This window comes from Urtica dioica, chromosome 3 (assembly GCF_054948205.1).
Source record: "Urtica dioica subsp. dioica isolate 48M chromosome 3, U.dioica_male_clone48M_v1_H2, whole genome shotgun sequence".
In the NCBI taxonomy this organism is placed as follows: Eukaryota; Viridiplantae; Streptophyta; class Magnoliopsida; order Rosales; family Urticaceae; genus Urtica; species Urtica dioica.
Window position 1 is genome coordinate 47,661,700 of NC_142758.1, and position 25,578 is coordinate 47,687,277.

General features: G+C 41.3%; 3 protein-coding genes across 3 annotated transcripts; 1 reads left to right on the plus strand and 2 right to left on the minus strand.

Annotated features, from left to right (window-relative positions):
- Nucleotides 1-104: 104 nt before the first annotated feature.
- Nucleotides 105-2,653, minus strand: LOC149403277 (uncharacterized). Its single transcript, XM_089608667.1, has 5 exons — nt 1,579-2,653; nt 1,361-1,419; nt 1,175-1,255; nt 392-790; nt 105-329 (listed from the first exon to the last, which is right to left on the minus strand). Exons 1-5 carry the CDS (start codon nt 2,651-2,653, stop codon nt 105-107), a joined length of 1,839 nt encoding a protein of 612 aa, XP_089464793.1.
- Nucleotides 2,654-6,026: 3,373 nt separating this feature from the next.
- LOC149403278 (uncharacterized) lies at nt 6,027-8,277 on the plus strand. Its single transcript, XM_089609238.1, has one exon. It carries the CDS (start codon nt 6,244-6,246, stop codon nt 8,017-8,019), a length of 1,776 nt encoding a protein of 591 aa, XP_089465364.1. The 5' UTR covers nt 6,027-6,243; the 3' UTR covers nt 8,020-8,277.
- A 50-nt stretch (nt 8,278-8,327) lies between these two features.
- LOC149403279 (F-box family protein) lies at nt 8,328-11,230 on the minus strand. Its single transcript, XM_089609239.1, has 5 exons — nt 10,677-11,230; nt 9,624-9,757; nt 9,326-9,508; nt 8,863-9,039; nt 8,328-8,683 (listed from the first exon to the last, which is right to left on the minus strand). Exons 1-4 carry the CDS (start codon nt 11,161-11,163, stop codon nt 8,884-8,886), a joined length of 960 nt encoding a protein of 319 aa, XP_089465365.1. The 5' UTR covers nt 11,164-11,230; the 3' UTR covers nt 8,328-8,683; nt 8,863-8,883.
- Nucleotides 11,231-25,578: the final 14,348 nt, after the last annotated feature.

Here is a 25,578-nt window from a genome sequence, read left to right on the forward strand (position 1 = left end):
CGGCGGGGACTCACCGGAGAAGGGTCTTGACTCGACAAAACTTGCCGGAGTATAATCTTGATCATATTGGCATGGTGGGACTCGCCGGAGGAAGATCTTGAAAGTTAACACGGCTTGAATCGCCGGAAATAGATTCTTGTTGATGAAACGGCTTGAAATTCCTTGGCAAGAATCTTGATAGATGACACGGTAGGACTCACCGGCAAGAGATTCTTGTTGATGACACGGTTTGAATTCGCCGGACTAGAATCTTGATAAAAAATACTCCGAACTTCCAATGCGCTCTGTCGATGAAGCTTCTTCCGTCGATGAAGCGATGGTGAGAAGAACTTGAAATCGAGAAAAAGAGGCGCTAAATAACCGGAATACTTGGAGATAAAAGGAAATTGACCTTCGTGAAATTCCACCGGGCTCGCGTCGGAGATCTTTTCCGATCGTCGAGGAAATCGGGGAGGACGAAGTGGATTTCTCCATAACCTAGAAATCGAATGCGGAAGATCGCTCTGATAACATCTTTTCCAAATAAAATGTTAAAAGGACATTTATTGGAGAGTAAAGGGGTTGGTGTCCTGTTGATGAGGTATACTGCCGTCATAACACACTCTGACCAATATTCAATTGGAATTTGAGCTTGGAAATACAGGGCTCTTGACACATTGAGGATATGTTGATGCTTGCGCTCCACCACCGAATTTTGCTGAGGGGTTTCTACACAAGAGTATTGGTGTAGAATCCCATGCTTGGAGAAAAAATCTGCAAAAACTAATTCCTTGGCATTATCTGATCTAAACTGTTTTATAGTACAGGAGAATTGGTTTTTGACCATAGCACAAAACTTAGGAATCAGGTAATGAACATTTATTTTATTTCTCATGAGGTAAACCCAACAAAACCTACTACAATCATCAACAAGAGTGAGAAAGAATCTATATCCTGAGTGTGAGGTAACAGAATATGGTCCCCACACATCACAGTGGATAAGGTCAAAGTTCTTGTCAGACAGATGATTGTTAGAGGTAAAAGGTAGTCTACGTTGCTTAGCTAAAGGGCATATATGACAAGGATTATTTTTATCAGAAAGAGTATAAGAAAGCTTAGGTTTCAGGGATTCCAATCTCTTGTATGAGAGATGGCCGAGCCTATTGTGCCAAGTATGAGCTGTAACATTGCTGACATGAGTAGCTTGATCATTCCTCAGCACATAGAGCCCCTCATGTTCTTCACCCTTGCCAATCATCCTCTTCGTCACCATATCCTGTACAATGAATTCACTTTTTGTAAAGGTCACCATCACAGTAGAATCTGATGTCAAAGAATGTACTGAAATCAAATTAAACTTGAAATCAGGAATAAACAAAACATCTTTGAGCATCAGATTCATGTTGACTACAACATCACCATAATAATGTACAGGAATCACTGTGTGATTAGGCAAAGTAACAGTAGAGGTCTTCAAGATTTTCATACTAGAGAAAAAATTCCTATTCACACATACATGGCGTGTGGCTCCTGAATCAACTATCCAATTGAGATTAGAGAGAGCAATACAACCTGATCCCTTATTTAAACAGCAAGAACCTGTATGGAAAGACGTCATGTTGATGTCTATGTGACCTTCTGGTGGCGCTGGAGTGGTGATCTGATTTGAGAGCATGTTGATGATTTGGTGGATCTGATCATTTGTCAGATTTGCCATTGTGCCTCCACTTGATTCTTGCTTTCCATCAGTTCCACTTGCAGCCACGTTCGCCTGGTTCCTTCCCTTGGGTTTGTATCCCGGAGGATATCCATGGAGCTTGAAACACTTATCTGCAGTGTGGTTGGTCATCTTGCAGTGTGTACAAAAGAGCCGCTCCTTCTTGTTGTTAGGTTTCTTCTGATCATTGAGAGCCATCGCCACAGAATTGGATTGGTCTTGGTGAGTCAGATTGTTGTGGCTCACCGACCTCTGCTTCTCATATTGGCACACCATGGAAAAGACCTTATTGATTGGCGGTAAAGGATCAAGAAGAAGGATCTGGCCTCGGACAGTGTTGAAAGAGTCGTTCAATCCCATCAGAAATTTCATCACATACTCATTTTGCATGAAATTGAGTAGATCCTTCGATCCTCCACACGAACAGGCACACGGCGGCTTGTAGACACTCAGTTCCTCCCAAAGAGTCTTGAGTTTTGTATAGTATACGCCAACAGAACTCTGATCTTGGACGAGGTTCATGATTTCTTGCCTAAGCTCAAAGATCCTAGGGTCATTGCTCTGCTCATACCTCTCTTGAAGATCCTTCCACACATCAGTTGCTGAATCGCTGATGACGATGCTCGATGCGATTTCTTTGGTGCAGCAATTGAGAATCCAAGATATGACGATGTTATTGTTCCTTTGCCAGGCATTGAGAAGACCAAAATTCGATCCATCTGGCTTGTCTAGCGATCCATCGATGAATCCGAGTTTGTTCTTGATAGAGAGCGCCATTTTCATCGATCGACTCCAAGAATGGTAATTCTCACCATTCATTGGTTGAGTAACCAAGATCATCCCCGAGGAATCTGAATGATGCAGAAAATAGGGATCAATGATCTCATCGCTCGAAGTTTTCTTCACAGCATTCCTAATCGCCGACATCTCTTCGGTCATTGATTCTTCAGTTGACATTGTCGCAGAACAAGAAAGAAATCAAGGAGAGAGGAAGATGATGCACAGGATTTCCGATCAGTCTCAGAGAAGCGAAAGTCGCTCTGATACCATTTCAAGATCTGAATCGGAGATTTAGGGTTTGGGGATCGAACTTCAGAGAGAAGAGTCGAAGAAAAGAAAACCTCGAAAAACTTTTTATTAATTTGAAAGAAAGGATTACAAGGCTTATATAAAGCCTAACGGTAACTATTATACCGAAAAGACAAAAAAACCATCACTTGCAAATAACAAGCAAGGTTAAAAAAGTAAAACAACACAGGAAAGTTAAAACGCTGAATATCAACGCTGACCAACGACCAACGCTGACTAAGCTGACTAACAAATACAAAGCAATTCTCGCTGAGTCTCAATAGTTATTTGTAATGGCTAATTAGATATATAAAAATATAATTGTATTTTATTTATCAATAATAAATTATTTAAAAATAAAAAATGTAATTAATAAAAGTGAAAATTAATAAATTTCATTACATAAATAATACAATATTTTTTAGGAAATAAAAAAAATACACCATTATAAAAGACATAAATATGAAAATTACACATTACTAATTGAATTAGTTTTTATTCGTATACTCATTTTACAAATGATCTATCAATGCATCACGTAGTGCAAAATGAGCACTTCTATCTTTAATCTTTGTATTAGTATTTATTGTAATGTTAAGACTTTTGTAGTAATAATATCTATAATTTTTTTAAAATTATTGACTTAATTAAAGTGGTATTGAAGAAATTAATTTGGATTATAAACAAAACTTCAAACTAAAAAAAATAAATTGATTAAACTTAGATTAATTAAAATATGCACTTTTAATTAAAAATTATGAATAAATTAAATTATAATAATATTTAAATATTCGCTATAATCTTCACGACAAATAAATAATAGAGATTTGTTAGTATCTAGCCTTTTAATAAGAGTAACATTAAAATAATAGCCAAACTATTAATTAATTTAGGGAAGTAGCCAATATTGATTAGAATTCCGAAAATGTCATTCCCTTTCTTTTATCTGATACGAAACAAGGACCAAACCAAAATGAAAAAGCGAGATCCAACGAAACCAGATCTGAACCCTATCTTCGAACCCTCCGGCCACATTCCATGAGCTGCAATGATGTCTTCGTTCTCCATCGTTCCGGCCGGACACGGATCGCACCATCGTTGGAGCTGCAATGGCGATTCTCCTCCCATCGCAAGCTTTTGTCCTCGTCCGCCGCGTCCATCTTCCTCCGCCACTCCGCCGCCAAAGCCGCCGCCGTTTCCCTCGTCGCTCTGACGGCGCTCGCTCCGACCGCCGTCGAAACCTCCAGCAACAGAACGCAGCTCTGACGAACACTGCTCAACAACAGAGACAGCTTCATCGATCCGATCCGCTGGCACGGCCGATCTTGGAAACGCTGCCGTGATCGACGTGGCACATCTCAGAATTTCCGTGAACAGTGATCCATCCAATCCAACCGCCGCTCTCTGCCGAAGTTCCGCCGGCGTCTTCACGTTCAGATCTCTCCGCGTCGCCGAACCGACGATTCGAAGGCTCGATTCACTGACGACATTGAATGCTTTGATGATGATTGTGTCGTTGTCATTCAAATGGGGATTATTCGGTAGTGGAATTGCTACTGAAGCATTGCGTTGATTGGATTGATTTCGGGATTTGGAGTTCTCGAGTTTTGAATTTGTAGATGAATGGTGTTGTTGTTGATGTTTAAAACTCTTCTTATGATGGTGTTTTTATTTTTGTTTGGTTTCTTGAGATCTCCGTCGCTGTGTTTGTTTTAGCTCTTTCTTGAAGAGTTGGTTGGTTTCGTTCGTTCAACTCTTTTTCCCCACCTTGAGTAAAAATCTTTTTTTTTTTTTTTTTTTTAACAACAAATTTTGTATTATCACTATTAAAAAATATATTAAGTAACAGAAATAAGTATCTACTATAATGGACCAGCTTGTTGAACTCCGAGTCTAAATAAATCGGATTTACTGTTATATTTACCATAGAAACGAATGATTTACGCAATGGTTAATATGATTTACTGTCGGATTTGTAGTCCTCGATTGTTCAAGGAAATATAGTAAATCGTATTTACTGTTAGATTAACTAGTCATATTTACCATAGAAACGAATGATTTACTCAATGGTTAATATGATTTACTGTCGGATTGTTAGTCCTCGATTGTTCACGGAAATAATTAGTAAATCGTATTTACTTTTAGATTAACCAAGTCCTCATCTCTGATACTTTTCCTGTTAGATTAACTACAAAATGTTACGGTAAATAAAATTTACTTTTGTTCTTGTTACGGTAAATAATATTTACTGTTGTTCTTATTACGGTAAATAAAATTTATTGTTTTCTTGTTATGGTAAATAATATTTACTATTGTTCTTGTTACGGTAAATAAGATTTACTATTATTCTTGTTACGACAAATAAGATTTAATATAGTTTTTGTTATTGTTAATTAGATTTACTAATTTTTTTGTTATAGATAATATTATTTACTATGATAGTTAATAATATTGACCTAAGGGTATAATTGGAATATTGGAATGTTGTCATGAAAAATTGGCTATTTTCCTAAATATGTTAATAGTTTGACTATAATTTTAAAGTAGGAGTGTCATTTTGACTAGTTCTTTAGCCGACCCTAAATAATATTATATTAAATTTGGTATAACACTATTCATTTGGTGTCAAAATTACCTGAAATATAAAGTTTTAAAGTCTTAGTGTTTTTATTATCGAAAAACTTTAACTTCATTTATAAAATTTGAGTTTCTCAATGATTGGAGGAGATGCTCTTGTAAAAGTTCTTTCTAGAGTCGCTAACACTCTAAAGCCTCACCCACGCGTCAACGAAGGCTCATCGAACTTTCCTATATCTCTAAATAATACGAATAAACATCTTAACCCTTTCGGTTTTTATTTATTTTATCATATAAGTTATATAGTCGTGTTTCTTCTATATAAACTTAAAATTTGTATATATCATCTAATAAAGTAAGTAATAAAAGGATATATTCCCTTTTTTTAATAAAATTAAATATATTGATATATATATATATATATATATATTATAGTATTTTCTAAGAGCTAATTTGATAAATATTACTTAAAAAATACATGTTCAACGTCATCTAAAAAAATACAGAAAAAATAAAATAATTAAATAAGATAAGAAAATAGTATAAAATAAAGATATTTTAAATTTAAAAGTGATCAAATAAATTATTATTTTAAAAACATTATATTTGGTATTTTTATAATTCTTTAGATATTTTCTCTGTCCCTAAACTGGCATAATGTATAGTCCAAGATAAATAATAATAATAATAATAATAAACAGCGGAGGTATTTTTGTTGTGTTTCAATAATAAATTAATACGGACACAAAAACATGCGAGAGAGAGAGAGAGAAAGAGAATGAAATAACTGAAACGCGAGACATCGAATCCCGTAAACAAAAACAAGAATTCGCTTACGACTTCGAATGTTTGACTGATAGCGAAGAAGACTCGTCACACAAACTGAGCTTCAAATTTCTCCGATGTCACCTTCCTCGCCGGAGGACCTTCCCGAGAGGAAGCGAATCGAGGACGAGCTCTCGTATCCGATCATGGTGGCGGAGAGAGTCCGAGCGGCGGTGAACGAAGCGGAGTCCTTCAAGCTCGAGTTCTCCGAGATCGGAAAACACGTCGACCGGATTCTCCAGATGCTCCGACACATGGTCCGAATCGCCGCCGTACCGTCGTCGCCGCCGCTCTACGACCGCCCGATCCGCCGCGTGGCGGCGGAGGTCTCGAGGAACCTCGAGCGGGCTCTGAACCTCTCCCGGAGGTGCGGCAAGAACAGAAGCTTCTTCCTCCGCCGCGTGGTGAGGATCACCGGCGGCGCCGATTTCCGCAAGGTCTTCAGTCTTCTCGAATCCTCCGTCGGCGATCTGAAGTGGCTGGTCGGAATATTCGACGGAGACGGCGGCGGAGGGATCGTGTCTCTCCCTCCGATCGCGAGCAATGATCCGATCATCTCCTGGGTCTGGTCCTCCATCGCCGCCGTGCAGATGAGCAATTCCGTCTCCGAGCGAGTCGACGCCACGAACCAGCTCGCCTCGCTCGCCCAAGACAACGACCGGAACAAGAAAATCATCGTGGAAGAGAACGGAGTCTCTCCGCTCCTCAAGCCCCTGAAAGACCCCTCGTCGCCGCCGGAGGCCAAGATCGCCGCCGCGGTGGCGCTCCGCCACCTGGCGAACGACCGCGCGAGGGTCCACGCGATCGTGGAGGATTCCGGCGTCACCGCGATCGTCAACGTCCTCGCGAACTCTCCGGCGAGAGTCCAAACCGAGGCCGCGAGGCTCGTCGCGAGGATGGCCGAGAACGACTCCGACGCCAGAGAGGATTTCGCGACGGAGAACGCGATCCGACCGCTCGTCACGCTCCTCTCGTTCGAGAGCAACAACGATCCGACGGTGATCCCGAGCATCCACTCGATCGTGAAAGAGTACCAGAATTCCGGGAGCGGAATCAACCGGCGGGAGAGAGAGAACGAGCCGCCGGAGGTCAAGGAAGCTCTGAAGCTCGCGTGCGCGGAGGCGCTGTGGAAGCTCTCCCGAGGCAGCCCCGGAAACAGCCAAAAAATCGCCGAGACCAAAGGTCTCCTCTGCCTCGCCAACATGGTCGGAAGCGAGTCCGGGGATTTACGGTTCAACTGTCTGATGGCGATCGCGGAGATCGCCGCCGCCGCCGAATCGGACGCGGATCTCCGACGCTCGGCGTTCAAGACGAACTCCCACGCGGCCAAGGCCGCCGTGGAACAGCTCGTCCGGCTCGCCAGCGAGGACGACGACGGGACGGAGCTGCGGGTCCCGGCGATAAGGTCGCTCGGGTCGCTGGCGAGGACGTTTCCGGCGAGGGAGAGCCCGAAAGTGATCGCGCCGCTCGTGCGGAGCCTCGGGGGACCCGCAGGAGTCGAGGCCGCGGAGGCGCTCGGGAAGTTCGTGGGGCCCGAGAATTTCCTCCGGAGCGAGCACTCGAGGGCGGTGGTGGAGCTCGGGGGCGTTGCTCCGACGCTGAGGCTGCTGCGGAGCGGAGAGCCCGGGGCGGTGCTCCACGGGACGGTTCTGCTCTGCTGCCTCGCGCTGCACTCCGGCGGAGATGCGGACGGGCTAGACCAGCCCCGGGTGTTGACCGCGCTCGAGGGCGTTGACCGGGCCGTGGTCTCGCAGCACCCGAGGCTCAAGGAGCTCGTGCCCAAGGCCATTTACCATCTCAACCTCTATCACCAACCCCCGGGCCATTCTCAGAGGTTTTCCTTCGTGCCCTGATTCACCTTCTTTCTTTATCCCATCTTAGGAGGAGAACATAGTAGTTTAGGAGGTAAAAAAAAATATGCACAGTTTGGTTGAGCTTTTTATTTGTTTTACCATATACTATTTACTATATACCTCACATCACATGTTGTAGCTTCTGGTTTGTAGAGTGGGTTTTTATTTATTTATTATTATTATTAGTATAAAGGAAATTACAGAATGTAATCTTTTTTTTCCCCTCCAACTCTAAGATCAGCTATCCCCTTAAACAAAGTTGCCTTGTGTATGTTTTTTTTTTTTTTGGTGATAACTTATGGCTTTCAATTTCAATGTATATATATTATATAGACACGCATATAAAAAGTAAATATCAGGAACAAGGTGATTTCGTCGTAATTTCCGGACATATTCAGATCTGCTCTGTTGTTTTGGAATAAGATGAGACTGGTGTATAAAGCCATTACTGTTCGAAGGTATGACATTCCTCAATCAACTGGGGTTGTTAGATTCTACATCTTCCTATGAACCCAGAAGATAATACACTAAAAGAAGTTGGACAATGCCAGTAAATTGATTTGGTTGAAGTACAAAGAAGCCTTACTGAAACCATATCTGCTCTGCGTGAACTGATTCTTCAAACCAGAACCGTGGCCGAAAAGCGCACAATTTCATCATACCTCTGCACATGAAGACAAAAGTGGGACTTTATTAAGATTAAGAAGAGAAAACGGAGAAGATATATTTTTTTCACTGTGTGTAGAACTAGAAACAAATAGCCCAGCAGATTTTGCTTGGGTACAATAAACAAGAAAACAAGAGTCTGAATTATGTTTATATTTAGTTAGTATATGATGTTACCATGAAAGGAAAACAAGAAGCTCAAGAAGCCCGCCAGGTATCGGCGAGTAGGCGAGCCCGGTCACGCGACGGTCCCGACAGTTTCTGGAGAATCACGTTCTTCACATGGGTTCCGGTTGTTTCACCGCCACGGCTCGCTAGTTCCAGGTACACGAATGCTTTTAGCATTTCTCCTTCCTGTCCAAAAAAAAAAAAAAAAAACTCGGGCTAAGCCGTTTTACTAATTAACCGAAGATCGGGGTTTAGCGAATCTTAGAGGGAAATAGCACATTTATCCTTTGAAATGCTTCTCACTAAGATAATATTCGACTCAGAATCAAAACAGCCGGGGAAGTTATGGGATGAATCTCTCAGTCACCAATATAACAAGCATTCACACCATACAAGGTTCTTATCGCAATGCTAACTAAAAAACAAATAAATAAATAAATAATTATATTAAAAAAAAAAAAACAAAGCTTACAGAAAAGAGAGTAATCCCATGCTCAGCTTGAGCTCTGGTATGACCTCGATCCGCGGCGCGCTTCATCCATTTCTTGGCTAACCGGTGATTCCGCGAAAAGCCTTCACCGACTGAATAGCAGAGAGAAACATTATACATAGCACGAAGATACCCACCCTCCGCGGCTTTCAAATACCATCGGGCCTGTTTTCAGAGCAAGCAACAATAATTCGTCAGAAACCAGCTTTGTTCTTAAAGATTCACAACATCACTGATTTCTGGATAAAACGACCGAAAAAAAGAGATTCGTTTTTCGTACGGCTTCTTCCATATTGATTTCGACCCCGTGGCCTCGGTGCAGAGAAAGCGCGAGTTGGTATTGAGCGCGGACGTGACCGGACATGGCTGATTTGTACAGCCATCTGATTGCTTCTCTAGGATTTGGCGGTTCAGCTACACACAGATACGACGACGCTAATCAGAACTGTCTGTACTGTATATAAACTACAAACAGAAGAAAAAAAAATTGAGTTGACCTTAGATTCTTCAATTTGTCAAACTAACCAGACGATGCTGATCGAGCTGTCTGTGCTGTATAAACTATGGAATTAACACAATATAATTGACCGAAGATTCTTCAAATTGTTCAACTAATTAGACGATGCTAATCAGAACTGTCTGTACCGTATAAGGTATTCTATGGACACATAGTTGACCTTAGATTCTTCAAATGGTTAAACTAACTCGACGATGCTAATCAGGTTCTTGACCATAGAATCTCCAAACTGTTAAACAAACTAGACGATGCTAATCAGAGCTGTCTGTGCTGTATAAACTATGAGATGAACACAATAGATACTTGACCACCACAGATTCTTCAACTTGTTAAACGAACTAGACGTTGCTAATCAGATTCTTGATCATAGATTGTTCAAATTGTTAATCTAACTAGACGAAGCTAATCAGATTCTTCACCATAGATTCTTCAAATTGTTATACTAACTAGACGATGATAATCAGAATTAGAGCTGTCTGTACTGTATAAATTATGAAATGAACACAGTAGATACTTGACCACAGATTCTCCAAATTGATTGTTATACTAACTAGACGATGTTAATCAGACCTGTCTGTAATGTACAAACTATGAACACAAAAGATACCTGACCATAGATTCTTCAAAATTGATATACTAACTAGACGATACGATGCTAATCAGAACTGTCAGTACCGTTCAAAGCATCAACACAAAATGATAGTTGACCTTAGATTCTTCAAATTGTTAAAAGTTGAAACAACTGAACAGTTAATTACAAAACCTAAATTAGAATCTTCACAACTCAGTAAAAAAACTCAGTGGGTTTCGCTATACCTTGCAAGCAAGAAACGCCCAAATTGAACTGGCCGGCGGGATCGCCGATCGCGGCGGCTCTCCGGTACATCGCGACGGCTTCTTCCTTCCGTCCGGTCTGCCAATAGAGCAGACCAGCGTCGACCATCGCCATGGACGAGCCTCGCCGAGCGCCTCCGAGGAACGAAATCAGCGCCTTTTGGAGGTCGGTCTTAACGCCGCCGCGACCGTGCTTGAGCCTCTTCCCTTGCAGAAGAAGAGCCATCGCCTCCGCGAGCGACCGGAGGGCTTCGCGCCACGACCGGCAGACCAGCGACGCCGCCCGGAGGTCCGCCGCGCCGAACGACGAGGCGATCCTCGCGACGACGTCGTACGGGAGGGACGAGAAGTCTCGGACCTCCGGCGGCGGAGGACGAGGCGGGTGATTTCGGCCGTTGATCTTCCGCGAGGGAAGGAAGGGGAAGGGACAGCCGTCGGATCTGCGGGGCCAGGGTGATGATTGTTTCATGGTTGGTTAGTGAGCGTGATTTTGGCTGACGATTTGGTTTTATTTTAATCAAACAACGATAATAACGAACTTAGCCGGCTAAACTGTCGGTTTGATAATTGTAATAAAATAAAATAAAAAACATTTCTATTTTTATTGGGCTTTCTAAAGGCTAATGTTCTAATTTTGTATTTTCCGTGCATATCTGGCCCAACAAAATTGTGTCAAAACAAAAATTTATAATTTTCAAACGGTAAGATGTCGATGCTTCACTCTGACCGTGGTCACAGGTTATTCCAATCGCATCGACATTGATGCTATCATCTAAATTTTCGCATAATTTATCACTGAATTTTTTTATGACTTTGAAGACAACTTCTATTTCAAAGAAGCAAAGACTGCCTACATCTCAGCATTTGCGGCTGAAGTCACAACTTCAGCCATTTCTTGCATTTGTGTCACTTATTTGCTAAAATTGCATCCGTATCACTTATTTGCATTTTTGTCACCTATAGAAAGTCTAAATTACCCTCACCTACAAAAGAGGCTGGTTCCGGCGGAGATTCGATGAGATTCAGCGCGATTCGAACGTAAAATTCGCTCAACTCACGAGGATGGTGGAGCGGGTTCTGCAGACCGCGCAAACCAGCCCGCCGGAGAAAGAGGCTGGCGGCCGAGTCGCGCCGGAGCGTCCAGGGGTGCGAGCGAAGGCGGCGGTGGTCGGAGATGGAGTGGATCTGCAGAACCGTGCGACTTCGTCGAGCGTGAACCCGGAATCCGACGCGATTCTTAGATCTAGATCTAAGAATCGCGAGGAGGAGGCGGCGACGAAGCCGTGCTCGGCCGTGAAGGCGTCCCTGAGGGACGTCGGAGTGGCGGCGGCGGCGGCGAGCGTGATGCTGGCCGGGAACGCAATGGCGATGGACGTCCTGCTCGGAAGCAGCGACGGCGGTCTCGTGTTCGAAAGGAGTCTACTTTTTTTTTTGAAATATTTGACTGCGAGTCTACTTTTTGTAATTTGTTCTGTGAGTCTATTTTTTTTTCCGAAATATTTGATTGCGAGTCTACTTTTTGTAATTTCTTCTGTGAGTCTACTTTTTTTTCGAAATATTTGACTGCGAGTCTACTTTGAAATCTGCGTAAGGGTATTTTGGTCCTATTTTTTTTTATAAAAGTGACATCTATGCAACACCTTTTTTCGTCGTGACTCATTTGCAATTTGGAGCCGAATTTGTGACTTTGATGGAAATCTCTCCAGTTTATGAGTCGGATGCAAAAGATGAAGTTTCATGTTTTAGAGAGTCAATTTTCTTTTTTATCGAGTTTAGGTTTAATTTATCTCATGTATTTAGCTTTTATCTATCTTTCAAGAATAAAGTGGTAGTATAATTATGGGCAAATCACTTTGAATCGCTCATAATACATATATATATATATATATATATATATATATATATATATATATATATATATATATATATATATATATATATCTTCGACCGTTAATGTGGTCTGCAGTCTATAGTGCACTTTTCTTTGATGGGTCTTCTTTCTTTGTTGCTGGTGTCGCTTTTTTTTATGGACAATTAATTTATTTAATTGCTAGATATTCTATTATTGATAGAGTTTTTATTCTTCAACGTACAGTATTTTTATACATAAATTATATTTCTCATAAAAAAAAAAAGAGTCTGAGCAATTGACCATTTAAAATGTCTCGATAAAACTAATATTCATTTTAAAATTTTAGTGAAATCCAAAAACTCAATTATCATCTCTTGAAATACTTATATAAAAAAAGAATGTAAGAAATTATACTTCTCAAGCTATAATCACCATATCTTTCACAAAATTTTATTAAATTTCACTAGATTAAGAAGTTAAATTCACCAATTATTGGAGATCTAGATTTTAAGAAATGTGATGGGATGATTTTTATATTCATAATCATATAATACCATCCTAATATAGTGTCATTCCCGTGGCATGTAAATACGTAGTGAATGTGATTGAAAGGAAGGTGTCTTTGTTTTTTTTTTTTTTTTTTTTTTTTTTTGAATCGAGAGTGCCTTTTCATTAATCTTTAGCAACCAAATCGGAAGCTAGAACATGTTTAATACAGGGCGGACAATCGAAAAGCCAACAAACAGCGTTGGAAAAAGAAAAAGACAAACGCGCTAGAGTGTGAGCCACTTCATTCCCCGTGCGAGGGATGAAAAAACTCGAGCAGTCTCCAGCGTCGGCGAGGAGAAGGCGAAGGTCGGTGATGAGGGGTTTGATGAGGAGCGGGGGATTCCGAGAATGGATAGCGTTAACCAGGGATTGGTTGTCGCTTTCCACCACATCCACAGAAATACCTTGGGTTTTGGCAAACAAAAGGCCTTCACGGAGAGCAAGACATTCGGCGACGAGAGGATCATGGGTCACAGGAACACGGCTGCAAAAAGCACCAATAAAGGACCCCGTAGCATCTCTGATTACACCCCCAAACCCGGATCCCCGGCCATCTTTAGAAATCGAAGCGTCCACATTCATCTTCAGTTTTCCAGCATTAGGCGGCGTCCAGCCCGGTTTTGCACGGGGCTTTCTGGGTGAAGCGGGCCTTGTTGCAGCTTGGAACTCATGGACCCAGGAGCTAGCCAATTCCGGAATGTCAGCGATGGTGGTGGAGGTGGAGCTGTACACGAGGTCATTTCTGGACTTCCAAATGAGAAAGCATATGGTGGCGACTTGGGGACGTTCATCTCCGGCTAGCTCTGACCAAAGGGATTTCAAAAGATTCTCGAAGCCAACTAGGTGGTACCTCTGAAGACGATCACCGATAGTGGAAAGCCGCCACATTTTCCTGACAGGAGGGCAGAGGAAGAAGATGTGCTCAGAGGATTCGAAGGCACCACAACGAGGGCAGGAGCGCGGAACAGGGACGTGCTTGCGGGCAAGGCCTTCAAAGGTCGGGAGAGCGTCGTTAACAAGCCGCCACATAAAGATTTTAATCTTCGGGAGAATGGGGAGATGCCAAAGGGACTTCCAGAAATTCGTGGCCGGAGAGGAAGAAGAGGTCTCGGACGAGGACGACGTGAGCAGCCGGTAACCTGATTTAACAGTGTATTCTCCCGAGCGGTCGTAGTGCCAGAGGAGGGAGTCCGGGGCAGAATGGAGGCCTAAGGGGATGGAGAGGATCGACTCAACATCTGGTGGCCAAAAGATCTCCTTCACCAGGCCTTCATTCCAAGTGCGCAAGTTGGGGTGGATAAGCTCAGAGACTCGGAGGTTGGCATGGATCGGCGGAGGAGAGGTCAGAACTGAGAGGCTGGGTTCTCGCGGGAGCCATTTGTCGGAGAAGGCCCGAGTATTCGCGCCATCTTTAATCTGCCAACGGAGGCCTTTATCGAGAGCCTCTCGTCCCCACAAGATGGACCTCCAGAGATAAGAAGCCCCTGATTTAACTCGAGTAGACATAAACGAGTCAGCATGAAAGTATTTAGCCTTTAGTACCTTAGCGGCGAGCGAGGAGGGTCGAGATATGATGCGCCAGCCCTGCTTAGCCAAGAGAGCCTGATTAAAACGACCAAGGTCACGAAACCCGAGCCCACCATCAAGTTTCGGGAGGCAGAGTTTATCCCAGGATGCCCAGTGGATTTTCCGGTTATCAGGGTCCCCACCCCACCAAAACCGGGCCATAAGTGCCTCCATCTCCGAGCAAAGGGAAACAGGGACACGAAAAACACTCATGGCATAAGTGGGGAGCGCAAGAGCCACTGCTTTAATCAGAGTTTCGCGACCGGCTTGAGAGAACATCCGACTCTTCCAAGAAGAAAGGCGGGAACGCACTTTGTCACAGACCCCTTGAAAGACAATCTTTTTTCGACGGCCAACGAATTGAGGGAGACCAAGGTAGGAGTCAAGCAGGGCTGATTCAGGGATGCCCATGAAGTCACTGAGGGATTTCCTGTCCTCCCAGGAGACATTGGGGCTGAACCGGATGCTGGATTTCTGGAAATTAATAATCTGCCCCGAAGCCTCTGCGTAGCTCCTCAACACCCTTTTCAAGGTCTGGAGGTCAGAAACTCTGGCTCGGCAGAAAATAAGGGAGTCGTCCGCGAAAAAAAGGTGATCAATCCGAGGGCCCCTTGGTCCACTAGCGAAACCCGTTAACTGCTTGGCCATAGTCGAGCCCCGGATAAGAGAAGAGAAACCCTCAGCACAGATGAGAAAGAGGTAGGGAGAGAGAGGACAACCTTGTCTAATCCCTCGGGAAGGAGTAACATTGCCAACAACTTCGCCATTAATATTGAATGAGTACGTCGGGGTCGAGATACAATCCATAACCAAATGCCTCCACTTGTCACTGAAACCGAGCCTCCGAAGCATCGTATCGATGAAACACCATTCTACGCGGTCGAAAGCTTTGCTCATGTCCAACTTCATACAAGACCAGCCTCTATTACCTTTCTTCCGACGAGACATCGAGTGTAGAGTTTCGAAGGCCACGATAATGTTGTCCGTGATAAGGCGACCCGGGACGAAGGCACTCTGAGTCGGAGAGATGATGGGTTCGAGGAAATGCTTCAATCTGTTAGCGAGGGTCTTCGTGATGATCTTGTACGTCACATTGCAGAGACTGATTGGACGGTAGTCTTTTAAGTTCCTTGGCATCTTCACTTTAGGGACCAAGGTGATCGTAGTATGGTTAAAGGGGCTGACCGAAGCACCATTATTGAGGACTGCCAGGCACACCTCGGAGACCCTGGGACCAACAATACTCCACGCATTCTGAAAGAAAGCTGGGTGGAAGCCATCCGGGCCTGGGGATTTATCGGCACCCATATCAAAGAGAGCTTGCTTTACCTCTTCAGGAGAAAAAGGGATATCCAGGGCTGTTCTGCTATCTAGATCAAGGCTGGCCATAGGCGTATCCTCGAAGACAAGCAGGTTGTCGGTGGAAGGGGAGGAAGAGCTGAAGATGTCGGAAAAGTAATTTTCAGCGAGGCGGGCTATGTTATCACGATCCTCGAACCAAGACCCGCCATCATCCTCCAGCCCCTTGATGAAGTTTTTTTTCCGACGACCCCGAGCCTTGGCGTGGAAGAATTTTGTGTTAGCGTCACCAAAGCGCAGCCAATCTATCCTCGAGCGTTGTTTCCAGTGGCGCTCTTCGAGAACAAGCAAGCGGGAGAGGGACTTCTCAGTATCCCTGATGAGAGAGACATTGGCAGCAGACCGACTCCCATTTTGGAGAGAGAAGAGCAACTTCTCCGTGGCACGAACTTGCTTGGGGATAATCCCAAAATTCTCGCGACTCCAGCCCCGGAGAGAGTCGCCACAGTTTTTGAGACAAGCCGCCAAAGAGTCTCCAGAGATCGACTGGTCGCCGGAGTTCCAAGCTTGCTTAATTGTCTCCAGACAACCATCCTCTTTAATCCACCAAGGCTCGAATCTGAAGGCAGTGGAAACGGGGGCCCTGGAGACTGTCTTGGGGTCCAGGAGGACCTGAATGACCCGGTGGTCAGAGCCGTGGAAGCCCAGGTGAGCCACCTGGGAGAACGAGAAGAGATCCGACCAAGCATCGCTTGCCACCACGTGGTCTAACCTCTCGCGGATATTAGAAGAACCACTCTGACCATTATCCCAAGTCAGCCGAGCCCCACTGAAGGGGAGGTCTCTGAGCCCACAATCGTCGAGGCAGATACCGAAGTCAAACATGCTCGGTCTTGGTCTTGAAGAACCCCCTACTTTATCCCTATAGTCAAGGATTTCGTTGAAGTCCCCAAAGCAGCACCAAGGAAGAGAGGAGAGAGAGAAGAGGCGTCGGAGGAGGTCCCAGGAGTGCGAACGCTGATCCCGACAAGGGTGGCCGTAGAAACCCGTAAGACGCCAAACGCGGTCAAGCGGGTCTGTAATGACACAATCGATGTGCCCAGGAGAGTAGCTTTTAACATCCACAATCCAATCAGCTTGCCATAAGAGAAGAAGACCCCCACTCAGACCACGACTGTCCACTGCGAGGGAGTGAGGGAAACCAAGCCTGGGCCCGAGATCACGAGCACGCTTGCCATGAAGTCTAGTCTCACTAAGGAAGACCAGACCCGGGGAAAGACCTTGGAGGAGGCCTTTGAGTCTCAGGAATGACTCGGGGTTCCCCAAACCCCGAGCATTCCACGCCAGGCAATTCATTGGACCCGGCGGGACTGCGAGGCAGTCGCCGCCGATCCTGGGGTGGAGATGGAAGCATCATCCACTGTTTTCCTGAGCTTTTCACCAGTAGAAAGAGAGACGCCCGATGGCTTGCGTTTCTGAGCTTTGGCCGTCAAGGAACGAGAAGCCTTTACCTTACCCACTTCCCTCGCCACTTTCTTCCATTTTTTCGCTGGGAGAGGGAAGTCTGTGGACGAGAGACCCACAGAGAAGGCTTGGGAGTCCTTATGGAGGGGAAGAGGGGTTGAGGAGGGATGGGGAAGGATGGGTATTTGAGGATGGAGAGAGGTTAGGTGGGGAGGGTCTGGCGAGTTGGAGGGGATGACACTGGGAGTTGGTGAGGGAGGGCTTTGGGACGGGGAGTGGGGAAAGTGTGATATGGGTATATCATTAAGGGTAGGAATGGAAGACTCAAGACCTGGGGGTATAAAGGGAAATTGGACAGAAGGGAACTCAGCGGAAGTTTGGGAAAGAGTTTTAGCCGCATTAGAAGGGGGTTGACCCGTAGGGTTAGGGATAGGAGTAGATTTTTCGGAGAGAGAATGAAGGGCATTTAGAGAGCAGATTTGATTGGAATCGTTGAGGCGATAAGAGGGGAGGTCAGGAGGGAAATTATCGCGAGGTAAAGGGGATGGAGGAGTGAGACCGAGATTTTTGGGGGCGGGTTTAATGGGGGAATTCAAACTGGTGTGTGTTGGGAGGGAAAGTTTGGGTGACGTGGCAGCGAGATTTACGGGATCAGGAGATGAGGATGCCGGAATTTCTGGGGGCGAAGGATTCTGGACCAGCGGGATGTGGTGGCCAATGGGGGATGGGGGCGTCAGAGTGACGGCGGGGTTGGGAGAGGGCGGAGTCATCCGACCCCGGCGAGGCTGGGTTGGGGAGCGGCCAGAGGCAAGCCGGAGGGAGGAGCCATTGAGGAAGAGCCCATATGGCAGAGCTTGCAGTGGGTCTGACTCCGGGGACAAGCAATCGCGGAGAGTGTGCGATAAGAGTCCACATCTGAAGCAGAAGAGTGGTAACTTCTCGTATTTAAAATCGACCCAGCGAGTTTCACCGTCTCCCCCGAGTTTGATTTTAGATCCTCGTCGAAGGGGGGTTCGAACATCAAAACGGATGCGGACTCGGATGTAACGACCAAAGCAGAGATTATTGCCGTCACTGTCAACGTGGAGAACCTGGCCCACCTGGTTACCAAGGAACGAACCAATAGCCTTGGTCATGGCAAACACCGGGAGACCGTGGATCTGAAGCCAGAGGCTGGTGAACCAGAAATCGTCGTCACCTCCCGGGTCAGGGGAGGGCTCCTTGAGGATGAGCAACGCTTTATCAAAGTGCCAAGGTTCATTTGAGAGCACCCTCTGTTTGTCCGACGCATTGGAGAAATTAAAGAGGAACTTGTCTGGTGAGATTTGGGAGATGGATAGGGAACCAGAGGGATTCCAGAGAGTATGGAAGAGGTCTTTAAAGAAATTCAGCCGTACCGGCTTAACCGTGAGAATTTTCCCTAAGAGGCTGAATTTGACCTCAGCCATACCCGCCTGAACCAGATCATCCTCAATGCTCACCACCTCATCTTCACCGGCGAGGGAGAACCCCTGAAGCTTCCCAATCATCTCATCCATAGAGAGGGGAAAGAAAAAACCACAGTGAAGGGAAAGGAAACACTCTTAGACCGAGAGAGCCTAGAGAGAAAAAAAACCTTCATTCATGTATCGATAGGTGTCTTTGTTTTTGTGAAGTCATCCACTATGTCATCACTGAGTAGTCAATTGTCATTTCTAATTTTCTATTATTATTACTCGTTGATTTCAGCGTTACCTTTTCTAGTAAGTTTCGTTCTTAAAGTTTGAAAGTCTATTGACACGGACACACGTGTCAAGATATAATATAATAATAACCTATTATTATATTGGAATTTTTTTTATAAGACAAAATGTCCTTAAATTTTGGACACCATATTATATACTTGTGTCCTCTGAATTTCAATTTGTATGCGATGTGTCACCACAGTTCTCTTACTGTGTATGTTTATTATTATTATTATTATTATTATTATTATTATTATTATTATTATTATAATACTGCATATATGATATATGATCCAAATTTATAAGATGTTGTATTTTTGTAACTATATAATGTTTCATGCACCAATGGCTCTTTAGACATATATTTTATTTCATGCTTTTCTTTAATTTGCTCTTATATTTTATATTAAATAAGGCATTTTCTGTATTTGGAAGAGTTATTATTAAATGCATATTTAGATTAAAGTATTTTTATCAAAATATTAATCTATGTTTTGTGTTTTTTTTTTTGTCAGAGGCAAAAAAAATAATGGTATAACATAAATTAAGTTCACAACTTTTAACAATGAGGATATTTTTTTGGGTGATGTAATTAAATAGCTAATTTAAAATTATGAATTTGTAAAATAGTCAAAGTTTGTTTTTATTTATTGAAATAGCCAAAATATTGAATAATTTAATTTCAAAAAAAAAAAATTGACCCTAAAATTAATTTTTTTAAGTGATAAATTGTTTATAATAATCGTCAAAAAATCTAATATTGATTGTCAAAAAAATTTTGAAAACGTAAATTTGATTACTTTCATGAAAAGTTGAAACTTTAACTATTTTGCTAATTAATAACTTTCAAATAGTACAATTTTTCCTATTTTTTTTTTACCATGCATGGACACAAGCAATGTTTTTAGACACGAGATAATTTAAACAAAGGCAACTTTCAATTAGAGATTTATTTATTTATTTATTTTAGAGTTTTATAAGCAACTAGGCCACCTAAAACGTTAGGTTTGGGATCTAGCCTATGTTTGGAGTTTTTTAGGGAAATAGCCAAACGTAATAGGTGGCAAATTATGTTTTACTTTTTTGTCCTCAGTTTTTTAATTAGCATATTTTTTTTTTCTTTTTTTGTGCGTTAATTGTTCCTGATACGTAGGAGGCAGTTATTTTGCTTTTGAATCATTATCCACGTTTTCTCTCTCTCTCTCTCTCTCTCTCTCTCTCTCTCTCTCTCTCTCTCTCTCTCTCTCTCTCCAGCCACTCCACAAATCGGTTCTGTGCGTTTTCTCTCACTCTCTCTCTCCAGCCACTCCACAAATCGGTTCTGGGCATTTTCTCTTTCTCTCTCTCTCTCTCTCTCTCTCTCTCTCTCTCTCTCTCTCTCTCTCTCCAACCCGAGCGTGGCTGCGCCCGGCGAGATCGGCACCGGGTGGCGTCGGCCTAGGAGCGCCGGGGAGAGCCGAGTCGACCGGCGTGGAGGCGTGCTCGGCGAGGCGGGCCCGGGCGAAGGTGCGCCGGCCCTCGTCGGCGCTGTCTGCGCGCGGCCTGGGTGGAGTCGCGCAGGTCGAGCCGGGCGCTGGGATGGTCGTGTCGGCCCTGGGCGGCGACGCCGGGACTGTTTGGCAGGCGAGCGGCGGCGATGGAGGCCCGGGCAGCCTGGGCCCGGCCTTCCCCGATGGGAGGCGCACCTTACAATTAAGCTTCTGTAGTATATTATTTACAATTATTTCCATTTATTTCGAAACTAGATCTGGGTTTTTTTTTAACCCAGATCTCAGATCTGGTTTTTAAAAAAATAGTACAGACTGTGTTGTTACAAATGATTTATTTACAGTTATTTCCATTTATTTCCATTCAAGAATGAGATAATTTCCAGTAATTTACGTTTATTATCTGTGTTGACAGGTTCTCAACAGTAACGCCAATCTTGGTGAGTCGTTCTAGATTAGCGTGCCACGTATAACAATTTTGAAATTTTCTGTTATTTTCTATTATTATTGCCTATTATTTAATATAAATATATTCATTATTTCCATTTGATTAAGTAAAAGGGCAAATTAGTCTATTAATTATTGACACCTAAGCACGTTGACTATTTCCCTAAAAGTTATGAAACATAGGCTAAAAACAAAATCTATAGTTTCAAAGTGGCTATTTTGCTACAATGCCCTTTATTTTATATTTCAATTATATCATAATAACAAATAATAGTTTGAAAATAGTAAGTCTTAATATATATCTAAAAGTAAATTAAAAAAACAATAATAACACTCGTATATCAAAGTTAAAAAAGTAGCTGCTGATAAATTTAGACACAATAAAATTAATGAAAAAACTTATCATGTACTTGCCAATGGGAATTCCGAAAAAATTCTATTTACACATAATTGTATTATAGTTTTATATTGCCGTATCTCTTTTCTTGTTTGGTGGGTCAATAATAATTTAAAAAAGAAATGGTCCAACTCCAATCCAATCTTGGTGAATTATTGACCAAAGACTAGTTGTAGTGATAGCAAAGAAGCATATGGGGAAGAGTCTAGTAGTCAAACTTGCCGGCGGTGACTTTGACACGCCATGAAGTGAAACCCATTTTGGCAGCTCTTGTTGAGTTGTTCCCCAAATCCCACCAATCACCCCAAAAAAAAAAAAAAAAAAAAAAAAAAAAACCCCACATCCAATTACAACAATAACACAGCATTACTTTGTTTGTCTGATGTTTAATTTTGTGGGTAATTTTTATTTTTATTCATTTATTTATTGATCCAGAGAAAAGTACAAAATTCCATTGCTGTGCCTGTCTCTCATTCTTTTTTAACTTCATTGAATATTTAGAAAAACCAAGGTTAATGATATCGAGTTTTCATTGGCCCTACAATCCACCACATGCAATGCAAAGCCAATGACTCACTCACTATTTTTCTAACTAGTAATTATTAATTATCTCTGACGACGGCCTTGTCATGGTCTGGTCACTCAATTCTTCTTCTTCCTCTTCTTGATCATAATGTTGGTAGTGTTTATCTTATCTCTTGTACCTTGCATTAAAGTGTCATTTTCCAGGGGAAAAGATGAGACTGCTAATTAATTAGTATCGTTTCTAAGTAGTCCCACAAAAAAAAAAAATTTGAGCCCACTATTTTGGAATATTTCTACCAAACAATAAAGATGCTTGTCACTCAAGTTTTGAGACGGGTTTTACTACTCTTATAACAAGTATCCACACCATTTCAATCATCTCGGTCATCGTTACCGTTAGAAACAGTGACGGAGCCAGGATTTCAATCAACGGAGGGACAAATTTGAGAAATATTTTTTAGGAGGGGCATTATTGAAAAAAAAAACTTACAAATTTGGGTCAAAAACATAATTAGTAGTAAAATTTAGGGGTAAAATTATAAAAAAGTATAAAAATTTGGGGTTAAAAAAATAATTTTCAAAAATTGAGGGGGTGCATTGGCCCACCCTAGTCCCCACCTAGATCCGTCACTGGGTAGAAACACCTAAAAAAACACCGATAATCCACGAGTAACCATGTTATCACTTGCACTCTATCTATTTTAGGCCTCGATCGATGGAACTATACGGCTGTCATATGGGTACATATTACGTGACTTAGTATGAGTATTGTCCATTAATCAACGAAAAATCTCGCACATTTCATAATCTAAGTATATATCAGGTTATAATCAAAGAAGAGTAGTGATCATTTGATTTCTTTGATTTTTCGTTTATATTGAACTCTTTTATTTGGTTTCAGTTGATACTATTTGTTTTCGAGTATATTGTGTTAATGGAATGGAAATATTGTTGATTTTATTAGAACTCTGTTTTTATATATATTTATTTGTTAAGGAAAACACATTTGTTTATTTATATGTAGCGATTTATCCAGCATACATGTAACCATTCTTATTTAAAAATCACGGTAAACTTCTTTGGCATTGGGTATAATCGTAAAATTTGAGTTTCGGCGTAATACTGATATACGATCAGTCAATCATTGACCAAAATTATTTATTTTACCATATATATGTATGTATATATTTATAGATATGTTCATTGACATCGTGGCTAGAATTCACAATGGGGAGGGGGACAAACAAAAATTTAAATTTTGTGGAGTATGTATGTTAGAAAAAATTTATGGGAAAATAACACATATACATATTATGTGTTTAAGTGAAATGTTGAGTTTAACCTTTGGTTTTCAAAAATGTCAAGTTTGCACCTTCAGTTTGATTAAAATGACGAAATTATACCCTAAAATAGATAACAATGCCAAAAATATTCTTTTATTGATTTTTTTATTATTGCTAACTCTGATAAGAAACTAAACCAAATCCAAAACCAGTACCCCAACCCCTAAATTTCCAATTTTGAAATAAAAATAGCCCTAAATCGAAATAGACCAATGAAACTCATACTTTCCAAGAGATGATTTTCTTCCATGTTCGAATTCTAACTCCGAGTCCTGGATTTGATGGTTGAATAAGTAATTTTGATGACTATAGACTGTCGATTTTTACTCGTTTTCTCTGTTTTTATTCTCCATTATTCAGTGATTGTTGTTTTTTCTTTTTCTTTTTTAAATAAAATTATATATATAATGCGTATGAATAAGGGTAAATTGAGGTTTACATATAAATATTAGAGTCAATATCAATGCAAATTCAATAAAAAAAAATATCTGTGACACTGTTATCTATTTTAATGTATAAATTCGTCATTTTAATTCAATAGATGGTACAATGAAAATTGAGGTAAATTTAATGAGTATGAATAAGGGTAAATTGAGGTTTACATATAAATATTAGAGTCAATATCAATGAAAATTCAATAAAAAAAATATCTGTGACACTGTTATTTATTTTAATGTATAAATTCGTCATTTTAATTCAATAGATGGTACAAACTCGATATTTTTGAAAATTAAAAGTTAAACTCATCATTTTTCAAAATTTATTTAAGATCATATATATGCAAAAATCATGACTAAAAATTATAATTAAAAACTTTAAATTTATAGCTGAAGGGTTATATGTGTCTGCATTTTTTGAGAATCTTCTCTGTGTGATCGATCAATTTTGATTCTAGAGAGATGATCAGATTCCTACATCTCATTTTTTATTTAAATATTACGTAAAATGGCTGTCAACCACACGACACCCAATATATATGCATATAATATATTACACACTACTAGCATATTCTTTAGATCAACAACGCTATGCATGTTTAACTCAGATGATAAAAATATAACTCAAAGCAATATGGATATGCATATGTGTAAGGGAACCTTATGAATTTAAAAGAGTTGAGACCACTTACTTCCATGTGATGTTTTTTGCGATAATGGGGTTTCACTTTGACAATTAAAAAGAATAAAAGGGTTTTTAATTAGAAACTTGACCTAATCCAAATGACCCACTAAATGCCAATTAGGATTGATTAGCATTAGACTTTAAAAGCTGTGTAAAGGTATTATTGCTTGATAGACAGGCACCGATCCCAAGGACAACATTTTTGTATAGTTGATTGAAATATATATTTTGTATATATAAAAGATTCGGTCATATTTATATACCTCACTCTTCTTTCACCCATCAATTTTTTTTTTTTGGCCGTGATAGCACATTCTCTATATGGGATGAACATATTCCATAATAAGATATAGCTAGATCTATGCATGTCACAAAAGATTTTAAAATACTTTTATAATAATAATAATAATTATAGTAATTGTCTCACTCATCACTCATCAAAGTAGCTTTGTCAATTATTGGCTCTACACTGCAAAAGCTTGGAACTTGGAAAGTGTAAATAGTGTCACACAATAAGGACCATTCAAGTGGGCATAGGATTCTAATCTTTCCCTGTATCACATGCATTTTGTCATCTTTTTTATATCCATATATAAGCCGTCACACACAAAAATTTGAATTACTAAATTAAAAAAATAAAAAATGACCTTAAAATAAAAATAATTTTAAAGAACCTTCCCACTGTGATTCATGACCGTCCTAGGAGGGTGGGTGGTGATGATGTACAAATTTGAAAGGGTAAGAACAAAATAAAATAAAAATGTTCATGTCTAAAATAATGTTCTTGAGAAGAGACTTTAATATTAATAATAATTGAGGGGAAAAAAAAGAGAGAGAGAGAGAGAGAGGCAATACTAGTTTTAAGAAAGCTTACATGAGTAATCAATGAAAAGACTCAACTTTCACGATAAACATCGTCCTTCTTTATCTTTTCTACATATTTGAAAAATGATTTGGCTTTCTTATAAATTCATATATAACATAATTTATGTCACACTCTTACGCATGACCATGAATAGTTTAGTACCTGTACTTTTTCTCTCTTTTTTTTTTTTTTTTTTTTTTTGTGTGTGTGTGTGATCAAAATCTCAAATCAAAATCACGCTACG